Source organism: Zootoca vivipara, chromosome 10, assembly GCF_963506605.1.
Source record: "Zootoca vivipara chromosome 10, rZooViv1.1, whole genome shotgun sequence".
Classification (NCBI taxonomy): domain Eukaryota; kingdom Metazoa; phylum Chordata; class Lepidosauria; order Squamata; family Lacertidae; genus Zootoca; species Zootoca vivipara.
Genome location: NC_083285.1, coordinates 53,123,455 through 53,151,395, shown reverse-complemented (window position 1 = coordinate 53,151,395; position 27,941 = coordinate 53,123,455). Strand labels below are relative to the sequence as shown.

The 27,941-nt window shown below is 44.7% G+C and overlaps 2 protein-coding genes across 3 annotated transcripts in view; both read right to left on the bottom strand.

The window, feature by feature from the left end:
* Positions 1–6,135, bottom strand: part of PKP2 (plakophilin 2) — a 50,013-nt gene extending 43,878 nt beyond the window's left edge. Inside the window, exon 1 of one of the 2 annotated variants that reach the window (XM_035128528.2) lies at positions 5,513–6,135. In XM_035128528.2, coding sequence (XP_034984419.1) covers positions 5,513–5,717 — 205 coding nt within the window. In that variant the 5' untranslated portion in view covers positions 5,718–6,135. The remainder of the gene's footprint in view (positions 1–5,512) is intronic. The other variant, XM_035128527.2, reaches the window with a different exon arrangement.
* Positions 6,136–24,785: 18,650 nt separating this feature from the next.
* Positions 24,786–27,719, bottom strand: LOC118091172 (tigger transposable element-derived protein 1-like). The gene is made up of 2 exons (XM_060279439.1): positions 27,445–27,719; positions 24,786–26,082 (listed from the first exon to the last, which is right to left on the bottom strand). Exons 1-2 carry the CDS (start codon positions 27,717–27,719, stop codon positions 24,786–24,788), a joined length of 1,572 nt encoding a protein of 523 aa, XP_060135422.1.
* Positions 27,720–27,941: the final 222 nt, after the last annotated feature.

The window sequence follows — 27,941 nt, the reverse complement described above, 5'->3', positions numbered from 1 at the left end:
GGGTGAAAAGATTTCCCTGCTCCCCCCTCCCTGGGATTGTGGCTAATTTGTAATCAGGGCAATAATTCCCCTTATGCTGAAACACAATATTGCAGGAAAGAAACGGAACGATACCCTAAAAATATGCGAGTCTGTTGCATACACGCCTATTTGTTCAGTGATGTTTACTGTTTGGCAAACGTCGCAGCAATTGTGAATAAATGGCTGGTTTTATGTTCCCAGAGCACGGTCTAACTGAGGGAGGGCAAAAGGGGAAACACAGTGCAAATCTGGCCCTACCCCAAGTATTCCAAGATAAGCATGACTGCAATCATTTATTTACAGAGCAATCCCTCATTTAGGATATATTTCATGGAATCATAGAATTGAAGAGTTGGAATGCTCTACCAAGCTATGCCAGCAGTAATTTACATAAAGTCGATAAAGATGCAACATCACCCACTCCCCCTTTAAACATCCAATGATACACTGTTTTTAAAGGTGATGAATCTGGAAGGAGAAGAGGAAGCCATTGATGTCACTAGGTCCTCAACTGGCTAGTCCTCATGATTACTATTATTATCCAAATTGCAATGATGTCTGCTCAAAGTATTTATAAATGACTGAAGAACACAGGTATTTGCTTGGATTCATTAAAATCTAAGTTTACTATGAAGCAGAAACAAGACCGATTTGTTGTTCTTGCTCTACCTTGTGGAAAATAATAAAGCTCAAAGGTGCAGAATACAGTTGGCCCTTTATAGATGTAGGAAGCAATGCAGGAGAGGAACTTGTCAGGCGCAAAGTCCTTATTTGTTTTGAATGAGTGACAATCCATTTCCATGTGGGCAAATTCTTAAAATGGTCTGCTGTGCAGACTGTCACATCGGATAAGTGCATGCATGCAAACATGCAGGCGGGGTTTAACTCTGTAGCCGCAGCTCTGCGTCTTTCCAGCAGACATACACCCAACAAAGCGCACACATGTAGAGTCATCACATGCAATACATATCCTTTCCTACACAGAAGGATCTTCTATGTAGAAAATCGAGCTTACTTTAACGAGTGTGCAAGCTCTCTCCGTTTTTCATCTTATGCTTTTGTTTATGAGCATTATACTCTCAAAATCCCTAACATTTCAAAAATGCAACATGCCCCAAATACCTGCATATTAGGGGGGGGGGGAAACAAAGTTGGCCAAAAGCAACAAAACAACTCCAAGTAACATAACAATGTCCCAGCTGGTCAAGTGCAAATGCTTTGTAGGAAAGTTAAGAGTGTTTCTGGAGCTTTCCTCTTTGTAGGTGTATTTTGGTAGCTTTGCATGCATAGGCATTGTTCCAGCTTGCCTTGCCTCCTCATTGGCCGGCCTCAGATAAAGAAGTATTTTACAGAGCTCTTTCAATACACTCTGAGTAAACAATTGGGTGGCATTTACCGTAAAACCAGAGACATTGTTCAACATCCAGAAGCCTTTCTCTCTCATTTCTCTTTTATTATTACAAATTATACACCCAGAATGACCCAAAGTTTTTATTACAGGTAGGTAGCCGTGTTGGTCTGGGTCGAAGTAAAATAAAAAAAATCCTTCAGTAGCACCTTAAAGACCAACTAAGTTTTTATTTTGGTATGAGCTTTCGTGTGCATGCACACTTCTTCAGATACAGTGAAATAGTTTTTATGCATTCTCAGGAATGAGCAGCCTGCTGCCCGATTGTTCCTGCTTCTCTCCTCCTCTGGTGCACGCAGGATAAACCAACCAGGAAGCCTTGGCTTCCCACTACATCTGGATGTGGGACTGTGGTTTGTTGCTCTGCAACCAGTCATGATAGGCGATGCAACAACAAACCATGGCTTCAGGTTAACCGTGGCTTGTTATGGAGCAACAAACCATGATCCTAGGTTCAGACAAAGCCAAGGTTTCCTGGTTTGTTTATCTTCTTTGCACCAAGAAATGAGGAGTTAGGTGCCAAGGTAAGTAATCTATCAGGTAATAGAATAATTGTTAAAGGATTTTTAAAACATCAGGAAACAGCAGGCAAACTCTCTGACTTCTGAGTTTTTATTCTGTTGGCAAGTGAAATGCCTGCTAAGAGAGAAAGCTTGTGTGAGCTGTTGGAAGTCCTCAGAAGGGAATTCCACAGTCTAGGCATGGCATCCCCCATATCCCAGCCAAACACAAGTCAGATGTCATGGGATACACTCATGTGATCTTAAGCAAATGCATTTGGTTCAGCCTTCCCCACTGAATAGGAGGAGTTCAAAACCACACATCGGATTCATTTAACAGCTATGTGCAGCTTCCAGTTACACTGGGTGGATCATTAAATCATGTGGGAACTGGCCCTTAAATTTTCCTATTTGTATATTTCACTTGATAGGCCACCTTTCTTCTGAGGAGTCACAAGTTTTCCTTCTGCCCCACATTTTATTCTTAAAACCCTGTGTACCAAGGGTGTGGGTGAGAGAGAGAGAGTGTACGAGTGATGCAAAGTCACCCAGTGAGCTTCAAAGCTGAGCATTGGTTTCAACTCAACCTGGATCTCCCCAGTCCTGGACACTCAAACTAATACATCACATTGTTCTCACTCTATGTTCAGCAGAGCTAGGAGAGAATTGAGGACATCCCACATGTGGCCTAGTCGACTGCTGTGAGGCTGGACCACCCATTCACCCACAGAACAACATTGGCACTACAGATCCAGAACACGATGTACCAGAAGCTCAGAATAGCCAAAGGCCACCTGATCTTATCCTGTCAATTTTCTGTAGTAGTATATACTTGTGGTAGAATTAGAATGGTGCACTCCAGATATTGTTGGGACTACAACTCCCATCATTCATGACCATTGGTCATGCTAACTGGGACTGACGAAAGCTGAACGACTGTACGTCTGGAGGACACTGCATTCTCTACCCTTGGTCTACACCATCCAAATGCAGAATGTTAATGACATGCCTACAGTCAGTGCTCAAAGTTCACCAGGCGCATTATGCACCTGGCTATCAGCCACTTGTGACCAAGTGAAGATGCCCAGGTGACAGGATGGTGGCTGGCATCTCCACCATCTGGGGGTTCCTTGGATTTTGACTGTTTCACATACTAGCAACAAATCCTGTAGAATTCTGTCATATTTTATCTGGACAAGCAGGATGTATTTCAGGAACCAAAAAGTTGTATTGAAAAATACGAGTTTTGAGCCGCCTGGCCCCAGAATGGCAACTAGGCATTGTTTTGGCAACTGTAACCCTGGTTTAAGAAGCCATTTGGCACCTAGCTCATATACCTGAGTTTCTAACACTGCCTACCATGTGTAGACAGGCAACTGGATGAAGGCAGACCAATTTAGGAAAGGTGCCTTCAGGGCAAGGGGTAACACATGCATGAGTCAAGCACTGGGTCGAGAATTCAGACTATCTGGGTGAACCATTCAGCCTTGAGTCACCAGCCCTGCGGGGCAGGGGGGAAATCGTACGAAAGCCAGGACAGGTTGCATGCAAACACAGCCCATATAGATAAGACCTAAAATGGAAAGGCCAAATGTATGAACTTTTCTGTGAGTGAGTAGATAACATGTAGCTCACTGGTTGATGAATGAGGTAATGTGGCAACATGATTTCACGCTAAGACGTGCCGAACGAGTTACGCACAAAACGCAGCAGTTTCGCCACCGAGAGATAAAACTCTGGACAGAGATACAGTACAGACAATTCTTTACAGAGCGGAAATGATTTGCACAGCCACAACAGGGCAGACAGCAACCGTGTGCGGAGCAGGTTATTTAGTAGAGCCCAGCCCCACATGACTAGCTCTTACACTACTGGAGTGTTAGTCCCATTTCCCTGTGGTCACTTTGCAGGATGCTATGGCAATGATTCAACTTGGAGGTCACATGGGAGGAGCTGGTGATGCAACTACTTCTCACACCAGTGTTGCCTCTTCTTGGAGGGTTGGGCAACTGAGAGAGAAGCAAAAAGCAGCTGCAGTATCTTCTCACATGATTTCAATGTCCTGAAGTCAAGAAGCAGCATAGAATGAATCGCATGCCAACAGCAACCACACCACTCTTGCAATGTTTTAAAATTAACAACTGTGTGTTGTTGTTTTTAAAGAAACAATTCTACTGTGATTTTACTACTGTTGTCCCACTGCATCCACCATATTGGGCATTTTTATTGTTGCAAAGCTGGCACATAACTAACCACCTTCCTTATGTTACTAGCTTATAAAATACGGGGCATTTATGTTTATGGAGGAAATAACTGCAATTATGCATAGTAAGGTAGGAAATGTGAATACTACCAACCAACAACTTCATTATGATCTAGGCTGGAATCCTTTCATATTATATTGGAATGACACACCTAAGCCACAAAAGGTTAGAGTTCAGGTACTGAATTTGTTGTAACACAAGTCTTTTTGTGTGAAATATAAGCAATTTAATTCATATTATTGTACTTAATGCATTAAAAATCATTGGGTAGTATTCAAGTTTTACTTTGAATAGAGTCACTGAAATTAATGGACCTAACTTGGTCAGGTTAATTCATTTCAGGGAATCTACTCTGAGGAAAAACACCTCCCTCCCCCTCTCTAAATCTTCTCCATTTATAAATACGGAGGCAGCATCTGCATAATATGGTTGTCATTGAAACACTCTGCCCCATTTAATCCAGGTTTACCTTTTCCAGGGAAAATCTGGTGGTATTTTGTTTTTTAAAAAACAAAACCTGCCACCATCTATTCATTTGTGGTATTTACAATATTTACAACATTAAGTCCCACCCCACCAGGTACGGAAACAACATCTGAATTACCGACTCCTCCACACAGTAAAAACCCATGCAGACTATAAATCTGAAAGCGTCTGTACTAGATCTGGAAGAAAATCAAAACAAACCGCTCTTCTTTCAAGTTTCTGATATGAGGGGGGTGGGGGTGGGGAGAGCAGCAAGTATTTGAAAGAGGAAAGATGGGCAGGGAAGACAAAGGAGATAAAAAGCTGAAGAAAGGTGCCAATGATGGAACGGTGGGAAGACCTCATTACCCGGAAAGTACCTGGCCAGGTGCAATCCTAAATATTCACCAAGGCACACACCCCATTATCCACAACAGAATGCAATCCAGACAGGTTAAGCACTTTATAAAAAAAAGTCTCACGAAGCTCAGAAAGGAAAACATTTACATGGAGAAAGTCGGGGGTTCAATGATCCCCGGCTTCTTGTCTGGAAACCCTTGGGGGTCGCTGCCGGTCAGTGCCGACAACACTAGGCTTGACGGAGCAACGGTGCGACTCTAAGGCAGCTTTCCAACGGGAAAGGTTTAAGTGCGATTCTCAAGCCCTCACCCATGAGATTTGATTTCTGAAAACTGGCTAAAAGATCATACCTCGCGGGAGGGGGAAAGTTAAAGGACTCTGTGTACTGCGGGTGGGGTGAGACTATAGAAACCGTCCAAAGTTTGGGGTTGTTCATTAAAAATAATAATAATAAAGTTGGAGGTAGGCCGGAAAGGGCGCCCCCCACCACTCACCGTTGACCATGGAGCCTTTGCTTTTCCTCGCCAGGGTCTGCTGGACCTGCCGGTGGATGCGCAGCGACTTCTGAGCCTCGGCCCGGCCGCCCGACAGCTGCGGGGGCAAAGCCAGCGTGGAGCTGTCCAGCCCGCCCAGGAACTCCTGGCCCAGGACGGTGCGGATGTAGCCGGGAGAATCGACGCCGACGCCGGGACCTGCCATGGCTGGAGAGGGGACGAGAGAAGGGCAGGCAGGGCGGAAAAGCCGGCCAAGCGGACGGGCGGCCGTCGGTGCCTGAGGGACCTGCCGAGCGCAGTTTGCAGCGGCCGCGACGGAGCCTCCACCCCCTGGCGGAGAGCGGGAGGCCGCGCAGCTCGGGCCCCTCCCTCCGCCCGTCCCTCCGCGGGGAAGCGGAGCGCCACGCCCGACGACGGGGCCAAAAGGACAGACCTGCCTGTCCTCCCTCGCCTGCCTGGGCTGGGCGCGGCGCTCTTCACCTTTAATCGGCCTGGATCAGTAACGTTTCGCTAACCAAATTTGAAACCGGAATGAGTGATCCAGGAGCAGGAGCTGCTTGACTTCCCTCTGAGCATAAGAAAGCGAACCCAAGTGACTCCGGTTTGCAGGCACTTCCGTGAGAGCAAGTCCCAATCGACGGCGCACAGCTCGGCTGACTCCGGATTCAAGAACCGGCGTCGGGTGGGGCGGACGGGATCGACCAAGCCAAGCCTCACACAGGTGCAGGCGGGAAAGCGTGCCCTGCCCCGTCCGGTGTTTCATTTACACGTGGCTTCTGGTGGTGGGAAGCCTGCGGCCTTCCCGGTACCGTTGGACTCGGACACAGTTTATTTTTTGACAACTCACACAGGTTTAAGCAGTGCTTTTTTTTCTTTTTAAAAAATGTTTCGGGTACTCCCTCATTTTGATTCACGAAAATCACCATTTTATAGTTCAGATCAGGAAAAATACAGTAAATGGACAAAAGTACAAAGATTCACTAAATGTTTAGGGGTGTGCGTACCCCTGCATCCCCCCAGAAAAAAAAGCACTGGGTTTAAGTGCTGCCAATGCTTGCCACTTTTTGTAATCCAACGCAGGTTGTGTGCGCCAGATGTTCTTCGTAAAGTTTTGCTCTCCTCTACTGTATTTCTATGCAGTGGGAAATGAAAATGAAACAAAATGGAGGAGCTAATGGTGAATTTGGGCCCCGAGGCCCTAAGAGTTTTAGCTATTCCTGCTTTAACACATTGTGAAGAGTAGATTATTCCATCTTTTCTGCTCACAAGTAGGGGTGATCAGTGTTAGCTGGTTGTGATTGACTCATGCCTACTCAGAAGCAAGTCCTATTGATTTAAGTGGGGCTTCTAGTGAGGTGTATAGGATTTCAGTCTGAGTCCTATTCCCTAGGATTTGTATTAAAGGTAAAGGTAAAGGGACCCCTGACCATTAGGTCCAGTCGTGACCGACTCTGGGGTTGCGTGCTCATCTCGCATTATTGGCCGAGGGAGCCGGCGTACAGCTTCCAGGTCATGTGGCCAGCATGACAAAGCCGCTTATGGCAAACCAGAGCAGCACACGGAAACGCCGTTTACCTTCCTGCTATAGCGGTTCCTATTTATCTACTTGCATTTTGATGTGCTTTCGAACTGCTAGGTTGGCAGGAGCTGGGACCAAGCAACGGGAGCTCACCCCGTCACAGGGATTCGAACCGCCAACCTTCTGATCAGCAAGCCCTAGACTCTGTGGTTTAGCCCACAGCGCCACCTGGGTCCCTGTGGGATTTGTATTGGTTCATAGTAAAAAGCCCTGGAGATTTTTGAATCAAAGGGCTGTATAAAGAGGCTATTCGGAAAATAAAAATTCAATGGCTTTTAATAGCAATTCCCTTCACCCCCCAACCTGATTCTGTCATTTGAGCAGAGAATAAGTGGTGATCCTTTTTCTAGATAAACAAGGTAAAAAAGTAGGGTCATGGACAGACTTGTGAACATTTTTATGTACATTTCACTCTCATCATGCCAATTCCATTCTTAAACTTTCAGAAAACTTCACATAAACGTAAACTTTCCTAAATATCAGAGACAGAGATCTAAACACATAGGTTTAATGTCTGTGCAGATAACAAATTAGATTTTCCTCCACAAAATTACTATTTTCAGCTGTGATGCAATGCTTTGCACATCGGTACCCTGGTTTTGTCAGCCTCAGGAAGTTTCAGGTAGAAACCGAGCCATGTTTGGAAATCTTCAAGGCTTGCTTCCCCAGCCCCCCAGCCCCCCCTCCCTACCCCAGAAGGAATGTGTGCTGGAATTGGCCAGGGCTCTCCCCTATTATCTTCCCCAGTTAGCATTCTAAGAACACTTAACTTCTACATTCCATTAGCCATGCCTGAGATTCTAACCTTTCTTGAGGATTCCTTATCATGGAATTGTGAATGAGGGGTCACAGACTTGAACAAAAGCTTACCAGGATCCTTAAATATACAAGCGGAGAATTACTAATCAGTGCAGGAAATCAAGGGCTTAGTTCGCCCACAACAGAGTCTTTGCTTGAAGACCTTCAGGAAAGCAGGGCACATGGTTTTCCTGAGGGCTGAGTTGATCCTTCAGGAGGTGACTCATTCGGGGCAAATGGAGGACCAAAGAACCAGTTTGGAACCAAATCTGCAGTTTGAACTAAGGGGGGGGGAAGATAGCGGTCTGACAATAAAGCCGCTTGGGGTACCCTTTCTCCTTTGAGAAATAGGAGTGTCTTCAACATGCTCTAATTGTAACATCACATTGAGAAGCATTTTGATGGAGATACCCAGTGCTGTCTCATAGACGTGGCACATTGCTCTGCAATGCGTTGCCTGAAATGTTGACTTTTAGGTGTCTCTTGAAGACTTTCTTATGCCGACAGGCCTATACAGTTGTTTAAAATCTTATTGAATAGCCAGTTGTTTTAATGATTGTTTTGTACTGCTTTTAATGGGGGGGGGTTAATTAAAAAGTTTTTACATTACTGCACACTGCTTGATATTTTATGAGATGAATGGATCTATGAATGAATGAATAAATTTCTCACTGTTTGGGAAAGTGGTGAGTGCCACTTTCTGTTCATTTGTACCTAAACAACATTCAAGATAGAGGGGGATAGCACATGATTCAGGGCCAAAATATTATTAAGTAAAACATTTGCCTAAGCAGATGCAAAGCCACATTAATAGTTTTCTGCTTCTGCATACTGCGTTGTCAGAATCTTGCGATTGCTGTCAGGTTTTTTAAGTGTCTTTCACTTACTGTAGGTAATCAAGGAGATGACCCATCAATTCACTGGATAATTTGAAGCACCTTCTGGGCAAAGACTAAGCTTCAAAGGAGAAATAGGTTTATGAGCAGTTGTTGAAACTGGACATGGTAAGGCAGTCTCAAATTAGTTGCTTCTTGAACCTTTTTAATTCTCAGGGTACTTTATAAGCCCACATGGTGGTTTGCAAAGTGTCTATATTGGAGTTGCTTTATCATTTGTGTGCTGCCCTCAGCTCTTTTGGGAGGAAGGGCAGGATATAAAAAATTTAATAAATACGCAAACCTGTGGCATTTTGCTGCCTGAAGCAGATCCCAATTGATGTCCCAGCTAGGGTTGCCAGACTCAATAGAGGACAGGACTTCTGTGCCTTTAATTGCCCTGCTCTCTTCTGAGTCTGGAAACCTTAAAGAGAAACCAGCAGACCCTTTCCTTGGAAATTAAACAAAAGGTCTGCTGGTTTCTCTTTAAGGTTTCCAGACTCAAGCGAGAGTAGGGCAATTAAAGGCACAGAAGTCCTGTCCTCTATTGAGTCTGGCAACCCTAGTCCCAGACCATGAAGGCTAATGCTTAAAAAAACAAAACAAATCCCCTTGCTGCCCCATTCGGACATCACCAGTTCCTGCCTTTATCTTCTGCACCCCTCATGGTGCCACTCGAAGCAGGTCACTTTACCCTGCTGGATGGCAGAGCTGGCCCCATTCCTGGCTCACAGATTTAATCATTAACTGTCTCCCTAACCAGCTCTCCCCCTGAGACGCTTTGGACCTTTCCACAGGAACCTTTGCGATCAGATGGAAAAGGCATAATGCTGCACTGTACATTCCCTTATTGTATGAGGTGAAGAGCGTAAGCATGCAGGGCAAGGTCTAACTGACCATTGCACCCAGGCTCTTGAAACCTCTTACCTAAGAAGTTCATGATCAGACCCCACCCCTTAATCTTGGCTTTCCTTTCTGTTTCAAAAGGCATGTGGGTCAACCCTTTACAATCAGCCTTGTCTGACCTCGCTGTAGTTTCTGTCTTTCTTGCTCCCTTCCACTGACTGGGGAAGGCCTGGAAACAATGCCTCATGAGGAACGGCTTAGGGAGCTGGGTATGTTTAGCCTGGAGAAGAGAAGGTTAAGGGGTGATATGATAGCCATGTTCAAATATATGAAAGGATGTCATATGGAGGAGGGAGAAAGATTGTTTTCTGCTGCTCCAGAGAAGTGGACACAGAGCAATGGATTCAAACTTCAAGAAAGAAGATTCCACCTAAACATTAGGAAGAACTTCCTGACAGTAAGAGCTGTTCGGCAGTGGAATTTGCTACCAAGGAGTGTGGTGGAGTCTCCTTCTTTGGAGGTCTTTAAGCAGAGGCTTGACAGGCATATGTCAAGAATGCTTTGATGGTGTTTCCTGCTTGGCAGGGGGTTGGACTGGATGGCCCTTGTGGTCTCTTCCAACTCTATGATTCTATGATTCTATGACTTTATTTCAAGAGAGCTTGCTGCTCTTTTGGCTATTATGTTCTGGTTTTCCTGCTGCAGTTTACTTGGCGCTGTGCAGTAGCTAAGTAACTCAACTTCAAATGAGGAGGTTCCCCAGTTCAAATCTCACCTCTGCCGTTCGCCTCACTTCATCAAGGTAGGGTTTGGCAAGCCAGTCTCAGTTCACCCCCCATCTGCAATATGGTGTGTGTGATAATACAGACTTATGACAGCAGTTATGGGCAACCAGTGGCCTGTGAGCCCCAGCCAGCAGGTTCCCTACCCTTGCTTTACAGGGCCAATGTAAGGGTTATAACTAGATGAGAAATTATTTGAACCCTTTAAGACACTTTTGAATTGTTTTATCATCATCATCATCGTCATCATCACCTGTCTTTTTTCCCCTTTTTCTGCTTGTTAGCTGCTTCTAATGCTTCCTAACCTGTTAGTTAAACAGAAAGTAAAGGCAGGATAGAAACATTTTTTTAAAAAAAAAACCAAAATAAGAAATACAGTAGAACATGGTTGGCAAACTAAGGCCCAGGGGCTGGATCCAGCCCAATTGCCTTCTAAATCCAGCCCACGGATGGTTTGCGAATCAGCGTGTTTTTACATGAGTAGAATGTATCCTTTCATTTAAGATGCATCTCTGGGTTATTTGTGGGGCCTGCCTGGTGTGTTTATATTACTGTAGTAGAATGTGTGCTTTTATTTAAAATGCATCTCTGGGTTATTTGTGGGGCATAGGAATTTGTTCATTATTTTCCCCAAAAATATAGTCCGGCCCCCCACAAGGTCTGAGGGACAGTGGACCGGCTCCCTGCTGAAAAAGTTTGCTGACCCCTGCAGTAGAACCTTGGCTTATGTTACCCTCGGGTGCCATAAACTTCGGGTTGCGAAAGCAGCAAACCTGGAAGTATTTTTCCGGGTTTCGCCGCTCGGGCATGCACAGAAGCGCTCTACGCGCCACACGCATGCGCAGAACAGGCACATCCAGTTGTGGAAACCTTGGGATCTGACCGGAGCTCCGGAATGGATCCCGTCTGCAACTGGAGGTACCACTGTAGAAAGTCTGGGGGGGGGACATACTTGGGCAGCTTTAAAAGAGGATTGGCAAATTCATGGAGGATAATGCTGTCATGGCTACTTGCCATGATGGCTACTCTCTGCCTCCAATGCTTATGAATGCCAGTTTCTGGAAACCACAGGAGAGGAGAGTGCTCTCATGTGTGGGTCCTGCTTGCCAGTTTCCTGCAGGCACCTGGTTGGCCACTGTGAGAACAGGATGCTGGACTAGATGGCCTGATCCTGCAGGCTTTTCTTGTGCACTCCAATGGGCCTGAAAGGTCCTCACGTGAGCAAAGCACGTTGGTGTCCTGAGCTAAGTAAAATATGCACCTTTGGGCATTTTGCAGGGGTGGTGGGGACAACCTTTTTGCGGAACGCATTCTTGAAACAGCAGCAGTAGTTGCCCTGTCGCAAAGTTGTTCTTCATGTTTTGCAGGAAATAGGGGTTTTAAAAAAATTGTGAGGAGGGCTATGTTATCGATTCACCTTTTGCAGACAGAAGCTGAGTGATCATGCATGCACGAGATAAAACCTACCTGTCCGGGGATTGTTGCGGCTCCTCTCGAGTAAAGACGCTCCAGTCTGCTCTGTCTTTAAGAGCTTTGTTGTGCATACTATTTACAGTGCAGAGATAGCAGAAAACATGACCGCCTACTCTGATTCAGAACCCGGCAATGGCGCTTGTCTGCTTTTGCGCCAGCATAATAGTCTGGGGACCCCAAAACGCCGCCCCCTTGCCCTACGTCTGGGTGCATGACCCAACGTGGGCACCAGAAGGGGCTGCGTTCCTTCTCCCGTCCTTTGGCTGGAGGGTTGCTGAGGCTCTGGCACCTCGCTGCGCTGTCCTTCCTCCTCTGGCCAGCTGGGTCGGTGCCGAGGCTCTGATACATCTTGGAGCCCCCTCTCCATTCCGCTCCACAAGGATGCGTGCTTAGTCCGCTCCTTTATACGTATGATTGTGTCGCTGCCCACCCTAGAAATAGGGTTGTCAAATTTGCAGATGACACAACCGTGATCGGGCTCATCTCTGATAAGGAGGGTGAAACTGAGTATAGAGATGAGGTGGAGCGGCTGACAGAGTGGTGCAGAGTCAACAACTTGCTCATAAACACAAAGAAAACTAAGGAGCTTGTGGTGGACTTTAGGAGACAGAAGAACGAGGTCCAGCCACTTTTGATTGACGGAATTTGTGTGGAGAGGGTAACAACGTTTAGATTTCTAGGCATTGAGTTACAGGAGGATCTGTCCTGGAGTGTTAATACAAGGGGGCTTGTGAAGAAGGCGCAGCAGAGACTGTATTTTTTGAGAATTTTAAGGAAAAACCATCTTCCACAAAAGCTGCTGCTTGCCTTCTATCACTCTGCCATACAGAGCGTGCTCACGTACGGTTTATGTGTGTGGTACGGAAGCTGTACTTCCCAGGACAGAGCAGGGCTGTGTAGAATTATTAAAACAGCAGAGAGCATTATTGGCTGCTCACTCACCACCTTAGAACAAATTTACACCACCAGGTGGCATAGAAAAGCACTAGATATATCAAGAGATCCAATGCACCCTGGTCACCATTTCTTTCAGCTCCTGCCATCGGGACGGAGAGATATAGAACAATGCAGGCAAGAACGAGCCGTCTCAGGAACAGTTTCTTCTCTAGAGCAATTTTGGCCTTAAATGGAAAGCCTGGACTTTGAAGTCATCTTATTTTACTTGTTATTTTGTATTATATTTACTGTTTTTAATTAGGTTTTTGTAATTTTGGATTATGCAGAATGCTTTATCTGAGTGGATGTAGCAACCGAGTAATTTCGTTGTTCCCGCAAGGGGACAATGACAATAAAGTTATCTTATCTTATCTCATTCCTCATTCCCTCCTCCTGATCTGTCGCTGGGCGAAGTGCTGGTCAGGATGACTGGGGGAGGGTCCCTGTAGGGAGTCCCCCTGACACTACCTTTTCAAACCAGGTATATATTCCAGTCATTGTAACTTTTCCATGGAAAGGGAAAGGGAAGGAACTCCCATCTATGGCAGGACTCTATTACAAAAATATTAAATATTCAGTTATCATTAAAATCCAATGGTAAGACAAATCCCATGGCCCCTAGAAGGGCTTCCTAGGATCAATGGAATGTTTTGGACTTCCCTATCAAGGAGTGGAGAGAGAGAGAGAATGTCTGCTCTTGGAGAGGAGGCTATGACTCTGCGAGGCCTCTCTGCCACTGTGGAAACCTCTATGGCTCTTACCTTACTGATGCCTGAGCTCCAACATCAGAAAAGGGAAAAGTGGGGGTGCAAGGGAGAGAAAACGACAACACCCAATATTTCCTAGCCTCCCAACCCACCCCTAAAATGGGCAGCAGGGTAATATATCCCAGCCCCAGTACTATCAAATGTTATTTTTCCTTCCCTTGGAAACAATGGAAGGGAAATTGCAAATAAGAATTTAAAAAAATCCTGGGAAACTAGCAAACGAACATTGCTCTGTCCTCACTGCTTCTGCTCTGCCAGAGCAAGCCCAGCAGAGCACTGGATGTCTTGCTGGATCCTCTGCCGTCAGTTCCCCCACCCTACGAATCATGTTGATATCAATCATGTTGATATCAAATTCTTAGGATCACAGGAAGCTGCTTTCAAGACAACCCCTGATGCCAGGGACCATGCAGACCCACTGAAGCTAATCAGCATGACTAACTTAAGTTCATTAATTTCAGAGGGTCTACTCTGGGCAGAATACAATCCCAAGTGTTTTGCAATTAAGCACTGATACGCACTCTGCCAACATGCCTGTGATTTGAACCGCTGACCTAGTAGCAATTTTCCTTTTCTTTTTTGCCAATATAAATGAACTCAGTAGCAGAAAAGATGCTGCAGCGGCACCTTGTGGCTAATTTGAGGAACAACACCCATTAAGAAATGTCTGCCAGTTGCCACAAAAGGCTATTGAGTTAACTTTAAGTTGTTATGCGAAACATAAGGAAACTCCAACTGTTCGATAACATGCACATTTGTCTCTGGTTCTTTCTTTCTTTCTTTCTTTCTTTCTTTCTTTCTTTCTTTCTTTCTTTCTTTCTTTCTTTCTTTCTTTCTCTCTCTCTCTCTCTCTCTCTGTCTCTCTCTCTTACACACGGCTTTCTTCCAACTACAATTAATTTTTTTAATACCCAAGTTTGTCCAAATGATCAATTATTTGTACACTTTATATAAAGGTAGAAAGATAAAGGACCCCTAGACGGTTAAGTCCAGTCAAAGGTGACTCTGGAGTTGCAGTGCTCATCTCGCTTCAGGCCAAGGGAGCCAGCATTAGTCCACAGAAAGCTTTCCGGGTCATGTGGCCAACATGACTAAACCGCTTCTGGTGCATTGGGGCACCGTGACGGAGGCCAGGGCACGTGGAAACTCTGTTGACCTTCCTGCTGCAGGAAGTGTGCTTTCAAACTGCTGCATTGGCAGGAGCTGGGACAGAACAACAGGAGCTCACCCTATCGCTTAGATTTGAACTGCTTCATATATATGCAGTCACGAAATTAAAAGACGCCTGCTTCTTGGGAGAAAAGCAATGACAAACCTAGACAGCATCTTAAAAAGCAGAGACATCACCTTGCCGACAAAGGTCCGTATAGTTAAAGCTATGGTTTTCCCAGTAGTGATGTACGGAAGTGAGAGCTGGACCATAAAGAAGGCTGATCGCCGAAGAATTGATGCTTTTGAATTCTGGTGCTGGAGGAGACTCTTGAGAGTCCCATGGACTGCAAGAAGATCAAACCTATCCATTCTGAAGGAAATCAGCCCTGAGTGCTCACTGGAAGGACAGATCCTGAAGCTGAAGCTCCAATACTTTGGCCACCTCATGAGAAGAGAAGAATCCTTGGAAAAGACCCTGATGTTGGGAAAGATTGAGGGCACTAGGAGAAGGGGACGACAGAGGACAGGACAAGATGGTTGGACAGTGTTCTCGAAGCTACGAACATGAGTTTGACCAAACTGCGGGAGGCAGTGCAAGACAGGAGTGCCTGGCGTGCTATGGTCCATGGGGTCACGAAGAGTCGGACACGACTAAACGACTAAACAACAACAAATATATATGCATGGGTTGATGGAATAATGCCTGTTATCATTCCAATAATTGGTAAAACAAGCTCCATTTCCTCACACACCTATGGTATTTCACTATACAGTACCTTTTCTTACTCTTACTAAACCTGTCAGATTATCCGTTTCCCACACCTTGGAAAACCATGTCTTCATAGATGGTGGTTTGGAATTTCCCCCATTTTGGCAGATTAACATTCTGGCTGCTGTTATTAAATGAACCATCACTATGATACCTGGACAAAATCAGTACTGGACCCACATCCAACACAATCTTGTAATGTTTCAAATGCACTGTTTTCAATCTACTGGTTAACAATATGTGCTACAAATTACAATTCCCCTGGTTAAGATCTCACTTTCTCCATGAATCCATTGGGTGGCCAAGCCCAAATCTAGAATAGGGGAATAAGTATGCTGAACCATCTTTATTAGAGAAGAATTTGCTGCAGAACAACCGGAAAAAATATCTCTAAAATGTACAACATACTCTTGGAATGGGAGACTAAAGATGAAATGGTTAAAGAAACCATGACAAAATGGGCGATGGACCTAGGGAAACCCATTCAAATGGAAAATTGGGAAAGGCTCTGGAAAGTAACATGGAAATTCACGGTGTCAGAGGGAATTAGGGAAGATTTGATTAAAATGTTTTATAAGTGGTACCTGACGCCAGATAAAATTCATAAAATGTATAAAACTAAAGATAATCGGTGCTGGAGATGCCAAAAGGAGGTAGGGACATTTCTACATGTATGGTGGCATTGTGAAAAAATAAAATCTTTCTGGAATGAGATATTAGAGGAATTGAAAAAAATATTTAAATACAACATTAAAAAAACTCCAGAGTCTCTCCTATTAGGAATGATAAACGAACAGATATCCAAGCAAGATGAAAAAGGTATTTTTGTACGCGGGGGCAGCGGCAAGAATTTTAATTGCCAAATTGTGGAAAAAACAAGAAATTCCTAGTATTAGAGATTAGCAAGAAAAGGTGATCAGCTATGTAGATCTGGCAAAATTGACAAATTCAATCAGGGGGGCTAGTAATAAGAAATTTAATTACAATTGGGAAAAATTTGGGGAGTATCTAAAAAGACTTGGGTTTAATTCCAATATTCTGTAGTCATTCCAAGATGGAAATTTAGGTAAGCAGTATATAGGTAGAAGACTCAACAGCCCAGGACGAAGACAAGCGGAAGTCGATTTAAAGAAGATAAGTAATTATAAGTATTAAGATCTGAGTTAATAAAAGCATATATATATGCGTGTCATTCAATAGAAGATTTTGATTTTTGTTGATATTATTAATATTGTTTTGTAATGTTCAATATTTTATTTTAATTTGTATGTTTTTAATTGTATGGTTAATTTGAAATTTCAATAAAGTTTTTTTTAAAAAAGTATGTTGGCCTATGTGATGGGATTTCTGGAAGGATAACTGGAATGGACATGAAATGTTTTGTACCTTTGCAATCCAGAGCTGCGTATGTATACTTGGAAGTCTCACAAGGCACAATAGGGATAATGCCCAAATAAGTTGGGTATAGAATTTACATGAAAGTAGGTCTTAATTGAACTTAGTATGACTTACTTCAAGTATCCTTCATTGTATTGGGCTTCAAATGGCACAGACATCTACCTGCCCATATTTACTCCACCACTGTATTTCCCTTAGTAGTAGTAGTAGTAGTAGTAGTAATAATAATAATAATAATAATTTATTATTTATACCCCGCCCATCTGGCCGGGTTCCCCCAGCCACTCTGGGCAGCTTCCAACAAAATATTAAAATACAGAAATCCATCAAACATTAAAAGCTTCCCTAAACAGGGCTGCCTTAAGATGCCATCTAAAGGTCTGGTAATTGTTATTCTCTTTGACCTCTGGTGGGAGGCCATTCCACAGGGTGGGTGCCACTACCGAGAAGGCCCTCTGCCTGGTTCCCTGTAACTTGGCTTCTCGTAGCAAGGGAACCGCCAGAAGGCCCTCGGCGCTGGACCTCAGTGTCTGGGTGGAATGATGGAGGTGGAGACGCTCCTTCAGGTATACTGGACCGAGGCCGTTTAGAGCTTTAAAGGTCAGCACCAACACTTTGAACTGTGCTCAGAAACGTACTTGGATGTTCACTGAGAACAAGAAGCAAGAAGTTTGAACGAGAGCATCGGTCAGCATGGTGGGTGCTGACAGCAGTCTTCCCAGGGCCCCCCAAATTCTGAGGCCAGGTGCGATGGACCCCTCCTCTGACTCTCAGATTCCCCCTGTTGCTTTTTATTTCTCTGTGTCGAAGAGCAGGACTCTCTTAAACTCCCGCCCCACCAGTACTTCGAGGTCCGCCTAAAATAGCAATCTTCCCTTCCACTTAAGGTCTTTTAACAACAAGGGTACACCTATCCAGCTGCCGTGGCCAGTTACAGGCTTGGCTCTGGGTTACTAGGAATATAGCTCCTTTTTGCCTTAAGTCCAGGGCTTCCCTCACTTAGGGTCCCTCCCTGTTACTGTTACCTCAGCACACAGGGCAACAATATGGCACTCCTGAGCTTCTTGTCCCTTCACCCCTCTTTTGTGTAATTCGAGGGCTTGGGAATATCTCCAGGGTGTTAAGAGTTAAACTAAGCTCAATCCGTCACACCAGGTCCCCGGTAGCTCAGGAAGGACTGTAGCTCAGTGCTGGAACATCTGCTTTGCATGCAGCAGGTACCTGGCACCTCCAGATTGGGGATGTTTCCAGCCTGCAACCCCAGAGAGCTGCTGCCTGTCAGTGTAGACAATACGGAGTCTGTATGAGACAGCTTCCTGTGCTCCTTTGGCTGCTGCTTGGTCAAACTGCTCCCTCCCATTCCTTCTGTTTCTTTCTCTGTTGTGTGGCTTATTCATCGGGCATGTTGCTTTTGCCATCTGTTAGCCCAGGTGTTCAGCCCCGCTAACTCACATTCTCCAGTGTTGCTTTTACCCAGGTGACCAATTTCAAGCCAGTGTACTCTCATCTAGATTCTTGGAACACCTTCCTTCCATTGCCAATTAGGGTAGTTATTGGAAGATTTTTAAAAATAAGTTCTCTTTCGGTTATGGCACCCTTTCCCACACTGTAGGTCATTTTTTATTTAGACCATCTGGAACTCCGCGGTGCTAAGGTTCATTCCATTTGATAAGCCTCTCTAGCAACAGATGAAATTTTGTAAAGCAGTTCCTGGAACTATGGACCTATCATTATCCCTCTTGTGTGGCACCATTGATAACGTTGATGATTCACTAGTCCCTAATGTGAACCGTGATGCCCATATTGAATCATTCTAATTTGTGTTGGCAGAGCACATCCTTAAAGCATCTTTTAATGATGACTTAGAGAGGCTTGCTGATTCATAGCAGCCAATATCGCTGCTAACTGTGGATGGGGAAATGTTCCTCACAATTCCTGCTTAGTGCAAAATGAATGCTTATATATGTGTGTCCATTTGAAGAGAAGAAATTGAATATAGATGACACATTATAGATATAATAGCAGGCTGCTATTATATCTGTTCCTAGATATCTTGACTTTGTCATTTTCTTGAATTGTATTTATGGCTTTAAGGAGGATAGGGGCTGAATGTGGCCCCCAGGACTCTTTATCTGGCCCTTGGGACCTTCCCCAGGCTACTAACCATCCCTAGTGTGCTGGTGCAGAAGCACAAGCCCAAATTCACCTTGGGCACAAGGAAATAGTTGTGCTGTTCTTTGGATTCTGCCTAATAGATGTTCAAGAGTTAGGTTATAGCTGTTGTTTCCTAAATTTTGGTAATGTCCCGTCCCGTCTGGATTAAATATGGAAGGCACACTTGATCTTTACTTTTAGGCGACCAGAGATTACAGGCATGGAAGGATCTCTCAATTTCTGTTCTCTCATTGTTCCACTCTTAAATTTAGTTCTCGACATTTCTGCAGCAATTAGCTTTTTTAAACAAACAAACAAACAAACAAACAAACAAACAAACCTCATGAAAATTCATCAGCATGTTAGTGCGAATTTCTCCTAATAATAAACACATTTTTGTATGCCTTTAAAATTCTCCCTCGTCCCTACCTCAAGGAGAAAAGCAAAAACTCTTTAACCAGGCAGCTTTAGACCATTTGAAGAAGAAACTTCTCATGAGGATGGAAATGGTTTCAAGGATTTGCATAGATTAAGCAGGGGAAGGTTAACATTGTGGGGTTCCTTAGTCTCCGTACATGCGGAGGAAAGATGTTGGTGAAATGTTCTGCGTTTATTGTGTACAAATACATTTACATGTGAATATAAATACCAAGCGGTTGTAATAAAAATGTAACAAAAACAAAACAAAAACCTAAAGGGGAATAAATGATTGAAGGCACCACATAAATGAGCTCTGTATTCAAAATGCCATAAAACGTCTCATTAGAAATTAGAGGAGTCTAGACATTTGGAGAGCTTTTCTTCTTTTTCTTCAAATGATACGAACAGTGAGAGAAAATGTCAAGATCTTATCCTCCGTCTGTAGTGCTGTGAAAAATAAAAATAAAATCCATGCAGCTGCAGAAACTATGGAAGTGGCAGTGAGAAGGGTTTTTAAAATATTCGTTAGAGAGATGCGTGAAGACAGCAGCCTTCCAGGTTAAATATATATTTCATCACGTTCTCCATTGAAATGCTGAGCGAGCACCAATGTTTTATAAAGTTTGTGTGCCAGTGTATTGCAGTGGTTAGAGGACCTGGTTCAAATCCCCACTCATCCATGAAGCTCACCGAGCGACCTTGGATCTGTCACTCCCTTGCATCACAACCTACCTTGCAGGGTTGTTGTGGACATTCAACAAGGAGAGGGAGAACTACCAATTCCCCCTTGAGCTCATTGGAGGCAAAGATGGGATATGAATGCTATAAATAAATTAAAAAATACCTGAGAGTTTATTTAACGTTTTTGCAGAATCCTGCCAATTTTATTTTATTTATAAGGACGACTTTTGATATTAGGATTCTTGACGTGTAGCAGGGATGGTGGGAGCAATGTATGGAGGCCCAAAAGTTCCCCACACTTAATGTAGAAGGAAATCCTTCAAGCACCCTGGAGCCAGATGTCACAACCATGCTTCTTGTGAGAAAATAAAGTCGAGTGATCACTCTTAAACTACATATCTTAAACTAATGTAACTTCACATTTAGCATCACCTTTTTATGTTCCCATAGTCAACACTTTATATAGGGCTTAGAAGGACCCCGGGTGACTAGAGCTACTCAGACAACCATTATCAGAATGCTTGATAGAGAGGCTTAATTTTTCCTCTGTAAAAGTAGCACTTGCTCCCTGATGGCGCTACAGAAGTGATAAATCGTAGCTGTAGAGACGATTGCACAGGGTAGCCTCATTAGTCTGGAACCAGAGACTGGCCTCTTTATATTAGCAGGGGGGGGGAGGGAGAGGCCACAATTTACTCTTCAGAAATGGAACTGGATATAATTAAGGGCCAAATTAAAGTCCGGGAATCTGCATTTGTGACAAAATGAGTTCTTGGGCTTATATTAAAGGACCTTAGGAAATGGGATCAGTGACTCCTTTCCCTCAAAGCGCTAAATTATCATTTTCTCCTAAACCTCGACTTCTATAGCCAAGAGGACACTAGTCCTTCACTGTCTCTCCCCCCTCCCCTTTTAAAAACCGCCATAATAATTTTTAAAAAATGAAGGCATGGAAAGGGGAGAATGGATAAAGGCACATTTCCTCACAAAACCTATTACATAAACTCACCCAGAACTTTAAGGGCTTGGGCTTGGCACAGCTACTTGCTACTCTCAATTTCTTACAGAAGTGTGGGGATGGGATGAGACCCACCTATGGCCCTCCAGATATTTCTGGACCACACCTCCCACCATGCCTTACCATTGGTTATGCTGGTTGGGGCTGATGGGAATTGGAGCCCAATAACACCCAGAGGGCCACGTGCCCCCGCCCGCTTGTGTTGCAGGCACAGTCCTTTGGGGGGGGGGAGGACCAGGAAAATGGGGCAAAAGTTCAGGCAAGGAGCCATGACTATGGACAGCTCTGAGTGGAGCCAGGAACAGCTGTAAACTCAAGAGCAGAGGGTGTTGCTTTAGTTTAAGTATGGCGCTACCTGTGGTTTAAACAGGCAAAAGGCAGGGCTTCTAGCTCTATCCCCTCTTGGGAAGCAAATGGTGTTTCCTGTAGGGATTCATTTGTCCCTCGTGGCCATTTAACATTGTTTTGAAGCTGCCGGGGATAATCAACAGGAGTTTTGGAGTGAAGTGGAATCAATATGTGGACGACACTCACCTCTAGCTCTCTGTTCTGTCTGAATCAGGAGAGGAAGTTCAAAGGCTGGACCAATGCTTGCAGGTGGAGATGGGCTGGATGTGGGTGAATAAATTGAAGCTGAACTCTGATATGAAAGAGGTGCTACGTGATCCACGTTCTTGTGTCCATGGGTGGGAAGGTGGCCTGTTTTGAATGGGGTTGTACCACCTGGAAGGAGCAGGTCAGTAGCTTTCAGGTATAGTGGATCTGGCATTGTCACTGGAGGCACAGGTAGCCTTGATGATTTGAAATGCCTGTTTCCAGTTTCTGAAAGTTCACCAGCTAAAGCCCCTTCTGGACAGAGATGACTGTTTTGCATGCACCTGCCAATCATCTGAAGCGACTATGTCTCTGTTTGATGGTGAGTGGACATTTGGGTGCCCGAGAAAGAAAATCTAAATTTTCCCTACACAATGGTAAAATGACGATAAAAATAATTGAAAAAATGGTTGCCCTTTAACTGAGCTCCTTAAATTAGACTGAATGGTAGGGCCAGTCCTGAATTAAATGAATACCAGTTTTATGCGAGGTTACATAGTTTAAAATAAGCATAAACCACAGAACAAAAGCAAAAAAAGACTCTGGAATCCCATCAATAGAACCTGGGATTGAAACTGACGAACATTTTTTTAATTCAGTGTCACGATATCGACATTATTCTTAAAGACTGCGATTCAAAGAACTTGATGCTAAAAAAAAAACCCCTCACCTTGGAAGAAGGAGCCTGCAGACATCTAGGATGCTTTCTAATGAGATCACAACCAATAATCAACATAATCACATTAACAATAGCCTAATCCCCGAATCTAATTTTGTGACAATTAAATTAGGAGTTCACTTGTTTTAAACTTTGACAGATGGGGACCTACTAACTTGTAAGGAAAAGTCATTTTTTGTTTTTTTTGTTTTACTGAGATAGAAACAATGATTCATATGGGCAAATTTTATAGCACACATGTTTCAGTAGTTAACAAGCTACTTGTTGATCCTGAAGTTTCTATAGTTCATTGCAATACTCGGCGAAGCATTTTATTTAGCCATCGTTATTCCTAGGTTACTACCACATGTGTGTATTGCATTAGTTATATAAGGGGTATTAAAGGAGGAGTAGTACATTCCTGGGTGAATCCATTACCTTTCAACTCATGTTGATTTCCTAGGATTAAGAAGTACCTAATACACAACTTGGGTGGCGCTGTGGGTTAAACCACTGAGCCTAGGGCTTGCCGATCAGAAGGTTGGCGGTTCGAATCCCCGGAATGGCGTGAGCTCCCATTGTTCGGTCCCAGCTCCTGCCAACCTAGCAGTTTGAAAGCATGTCAAAGTGCAAGTAGATAAATAGGTACCGCTCCGGCGGGAAGGTAAATGGCGTTTCTGTGCGCTGCTCTGGTTCACCAGAAGCGGCTTAGTCATGCTGGCCACATGACCCGGGAGCTGTACGCCTGCTCCCTCGGCCAATAATGCGAGATGAGTTCTGTGCCGCAACCCCAGAGTTGTCTGCGACTGGACCTAATGGTCAGGGGTCCCTTTACCTTTAATACACAACTTAGGAAGTCTGCCTAATGTAATTAGTCTTTCATACACGCTTATCAAAGGATCAAAGCATCTAACACACATCTTAAGACAGGTCTGATATTCCATGTTAACACATAAACTCTAATTAAACTTTTACTGAGCCCAGGCATTTAGTACCCCAAAAGCTGTGACAATATACCGGTGTACACACACACACACACACACACACACACACACATACTGGTATATGTTTGTATGTAATGCAAGGTATTTAGGGAACATTTTCCATCTTCGCAGAAATCTGCAATATTTTATAAGGTCACACTTCACCTCCAATTGAAATTTACTAGGCAAAAGTAATCCTTAAAATAAAATACTTGTGTCACCAAAGCAGGAAGCCATAGAGGTGAAAATCTGGAAGCTGATTACTGAAATGTCATGTCATTTACTGTAACTATTTTTCATTATTTTCTCAAAATATGTACCAGCAACCTTTGCAACACCAAGGAGGCTTGCCTGGCACCTTCATTACATATCTTTAGACGCCAGGCAACGACGTTTCTCTATAACCAGGCCTTTGGCTGATTAATGTTCTTTGGCCATTAAATGTGTTTTGGGGAGCATGGTTATTGGTTTGTTTGTTTGTTTTAATATGTATTTTGTCTTTTTATTTTGTTTTTTTAATGTTGTGAACGACCTTGTGATCTTCGGATGAAGGGCGGTATACAAATTTAATTAACAATGCTAAATAATATTCAAATCCTCGAGAAGTCACCAAAAAGGACAGGCAAACAAGTGTCAGGCCCAACTAGATAAACTACTTCCAATTTTTTCATTAGGATTGCACTTAGGATTTAATGGAATACATTACAGAAGGAATGGGGAACCTCTGGTCTGGCATTCAAATGTGTCCCTACTCAGGCCCCTTTATCTGGCCCTTGGCCCTTGTCCCTCGCCCCAGACCACAGCACTGTTTCAGGTGACACCCCTCACTGGCGTTGCATGACACAAGGGCCACATTCCCTTCCAGGAAAGCTTTTGAGGGCCACATGCCAGTGGGGCCAGAGGCAAAAGTGAGCAACAAATTCAGGTTTTACCTCTATATAGCAGACTTGTTCCTACAAACGCTCACCTCTCCTTCTCCTCATCCTTCTCCTCTCCTTCTCCTCATCCAGACAAGCTAGAGCATTAACAGAATTCAAATACAGTGGTACCTCGCAAGGCGAAACTAATTCGTTCCGCGAGTCAATTCGTCTAGCGAAAAATTCGTCTTGCGAAGCGCGGTTTCCCATAGGAATGCATTGAAATTTAATTAATGCGTTCCTATGGGCAAAAAAGGTCAGAACAAAGTCAAATTTGGTTTACAGAGTGTTTATAAAGTGCTCTGTAAAGGCATAAATACTGTACAGAGGATTTCAAAAATTTCAAGCACATAACTTCAACTTTTTAAACATGACAGATTTTTTTTTAAAAAAAATCAGCAAACATGAGGCAGGACCATCTTTTACATACCCGGAGCTGCGGAGGGTCTCTCTGGGGATGGCATGAATGCTGTTCAACTGGTAGAAGGCGCTGTAGAGGAGGCAGGAACGGTCTCAGGCTGGCTAGCCTGAGCAGCAGGTTCCTCTTCCACTCTTTGTTTCTTCATGATGAACCTCTCCATGGTCTGCTGCTTCAGCCGCCTTTTCAGCACCCCTCTGAAAGAGGACATGATCCTTGTGTCAAACGTGTTCGAAAGGTCACGTGCCAGAGCCTTGTCTGGGTGGTGCCGGCGTGCATAAGTCTGCACATTTTCCCACAGTTGGCAGATGTCCTTAAGTTCTGTGGAGGACAGCTGTTCCTCAATTGGCACTTCTTCCTCTTCCAAAGGGGTCTGCTCCTGCGTAGCCTCTGCCTGCAGTTTCACCAGCTCCTGGATGGACAGTTCCTGGTCGTGGTCCTCCACCAGCTCACAGACGTCTTCCTCTGTGACCTCAAGGCCCATGGTCCTCCCCAATGAAACAATGTCCTCCAGCACTGTTGACTCTGGAGCAGAAACATCAGAGTCACTTCTTGGCACCCAGTCTGACCACAGGTTGCGCCAAGTGGAATTCAGAATTCTCTGGCTGATCCCGTCCCAGGCCATGGTGATCATCTTCACGCAGCTGGCGATGTCGAAGTGTTTCCTCCAGAAATCACGCAGGGTGAGGTTGGTGCGATCAGTCACCTCAAAGCAGCGCCTGAAAAGCTCATTGGTATAGAGCTTCTTGAAATTGGCAATGGCCTGCTGATCCATTGGCTGCAGTAGTGGGGTGGTGTTAGGCAGCAGGGACATGATTTTTATGAAGCAGAAGTCCTTTGACAAGTCTTCCTCAAGGCCTGGAGGATGAACAGGAGCATTGTCCATCAGAAGCACGGCCTTCAGCGGCAGGTCGTTGTCCAGCAGGTACTGCTTGACAGCAGGGCCAAAAGCCAGATTAACCCAGTCCACAAACAGGACGTGTGTGACCCAAGCCTTAGCGTTGGATCGCCACAACACGCTCAGCTGGTCTTTGTTCACCTTGTGCTTTTTGAAGGCCCGTGGGTTCTCGGACTGGTACACCAGCATGGGCTTTATCTTCAGGTCACCGCTGGCGTTGGCCCAGAAGAGAAGGGTCAGACAGTCCTTCATGGGCTTGTGGCCAGGCAGCTTGGTCTCCTCTTGAGTGAGGAAGGTCCTTTTGGGCACCCTCTTCCAAAACAGCCGGGTCTCGTCGCAGTTGAAGACCTGCTGTGGAAGGTAGCCCTGTGTCTTCACGACCTCCAGGAACTCTGTGGCAAATTCCTCAGCCACAGGGACATCAGAACTGGCAGCCTCTCCATGTCTGACCACGCTGTGGATTCCAGATCTGATCCTGAATCTTTCAAACCAGCCTCTGCTTGCCTTGAAGACTTCAGACTCAGCTGAGGTTCCTGGCTGTTGCTGTACGAGGTCTGCGTGCAAGGCCTTGGCCTCATGGGCGTACCCAGGAACAAATCGGGGGGGGGGCAAGCCATGGTTGTCCAGGTTGTGACATTTCAGCACGGAAAAGGCGAATGAAACCAAAATTTTATTATATATAATTATAGCAGTGTTTTATTATGGTAGTTATTACAATTTTTTACTTGAATTTTTTAAAATTTCTATTCTAGTTACATGTCTTATACTAATATCATTTTTCTTGGGTTTGAAGAAAATGTTGAGGTTTGTTTGGTGCGGCCTTTTTACGTACCTGGACTAAACAAACCGGCAGTTGTGTGGTATAGTAATGCATATACAGTCCTGCCACCATGTGCACTGGTTAAAGCAGACTACTGTGCTACACAAACTCTTCACCGGGAACAAAACTGAATTCAATAACCACATCTTTTAAAGATGTAGGAAAATTAAGGAGTACTCTCACCGGAAGAGAGTATGGTAGGGTGCCCCTCTTTCCCTCAGAAAATGTTGAAGATTATGGTGTTAAGCGACCCCCCAAGCTACATCTGCTCCTGGTGGTCATCTAGTCCCACCCCCTGTAATGCAAGAACATGCACCTATCCCATATGGGGAATGGGCCTGCAAAAATTTGGCTTTATCAACACTACTATCCTGCCAACCAATAATATGCAGCTTGCCCAAACGGGGATTGAACCTGCATAGGGGTTATCAGCACTATTATCCTGTCAACCCAGGAATAGTACCTCAAAGTTTTGATGGGACCCTAGTGGTCATCTAGTCCAACCCCCTGTACCGCAATAATATGCAGCTTTCTCATATGGTGAAAGAGCAATTGCCAAAACAAATCTGATAAAAGGGGCCCGAGGCTATGCACAAAGAGGGGGTAGGGTAGGGTAGGATTAGGGTAATTTAGCTGCTGGCTACAAACTGCCAAGCCCTTAAGCAGCAGTTCAGCCCAACACAGGACTGCACGGCGATCAGGGAAACAAAGAAACTAGGATTAGAGTGATTTAGCTGCTGGCTAGAAAGGGACTTAGAGGGAACCTTTACGATGCAAAAACCAACAGAGGTGACCCAGCAATCCTTCCCTGTCCCAGGGAATGGTCCACACTGAGGATGAACACTGCAACTCCGCTCTCCGCTGCCGGCTGGTTTTTTTTTGCTGCGTGGGAACTTCCCCCTTTTCTTGCTTCTCTAGGGAGGGGCAGCTGCACCCCCCTGCCCCATGCTGGGTACACCCATGCTTGGCCTTCTCACAAATGACAGCCTCAGTCACTGTGGCCCCTGCAGGCTGCTTCTCTTCCATCCAGCTGGCCGGTTCTTCATGATCCTGGCGACTCCCTTGGCTACATCTGTCGCAAGGATCTTCTCCCTCATCTTCAGGGTGGTCCCAATGGTGGATGGATTCCTCCTGTACTCCCTGGCGAGGTCTGTCACTCGCACGCCTCCGTCGTGCTTCCGGATTATCTCCTTCTTCATCTCTAGCGTGATCTTCTCCTTGGTCCTCTTCCCGGCCTCTGCCTCTGCAGGAGCAGCCTTCTTGGGACCCATGCCAGCACAGTTGCTACGTTTGCAAAAAAGAAGGCAGTTAAAATCTTTAAAAAAAGGCAATGAGAAACCTTAAAAGGCACATTTTTTTTAAAAAAGCCCAGTTTAAACCTTAAAAAAAGGAAAGGCACTTAAAAGGCACATTTTTTAAAAAAGCCCAGTTTAAACCTCAAAAAAGGCAATGAGAAACCTTAAAGGGCACTTTTTTTTAAAAAAAGGGCAGTT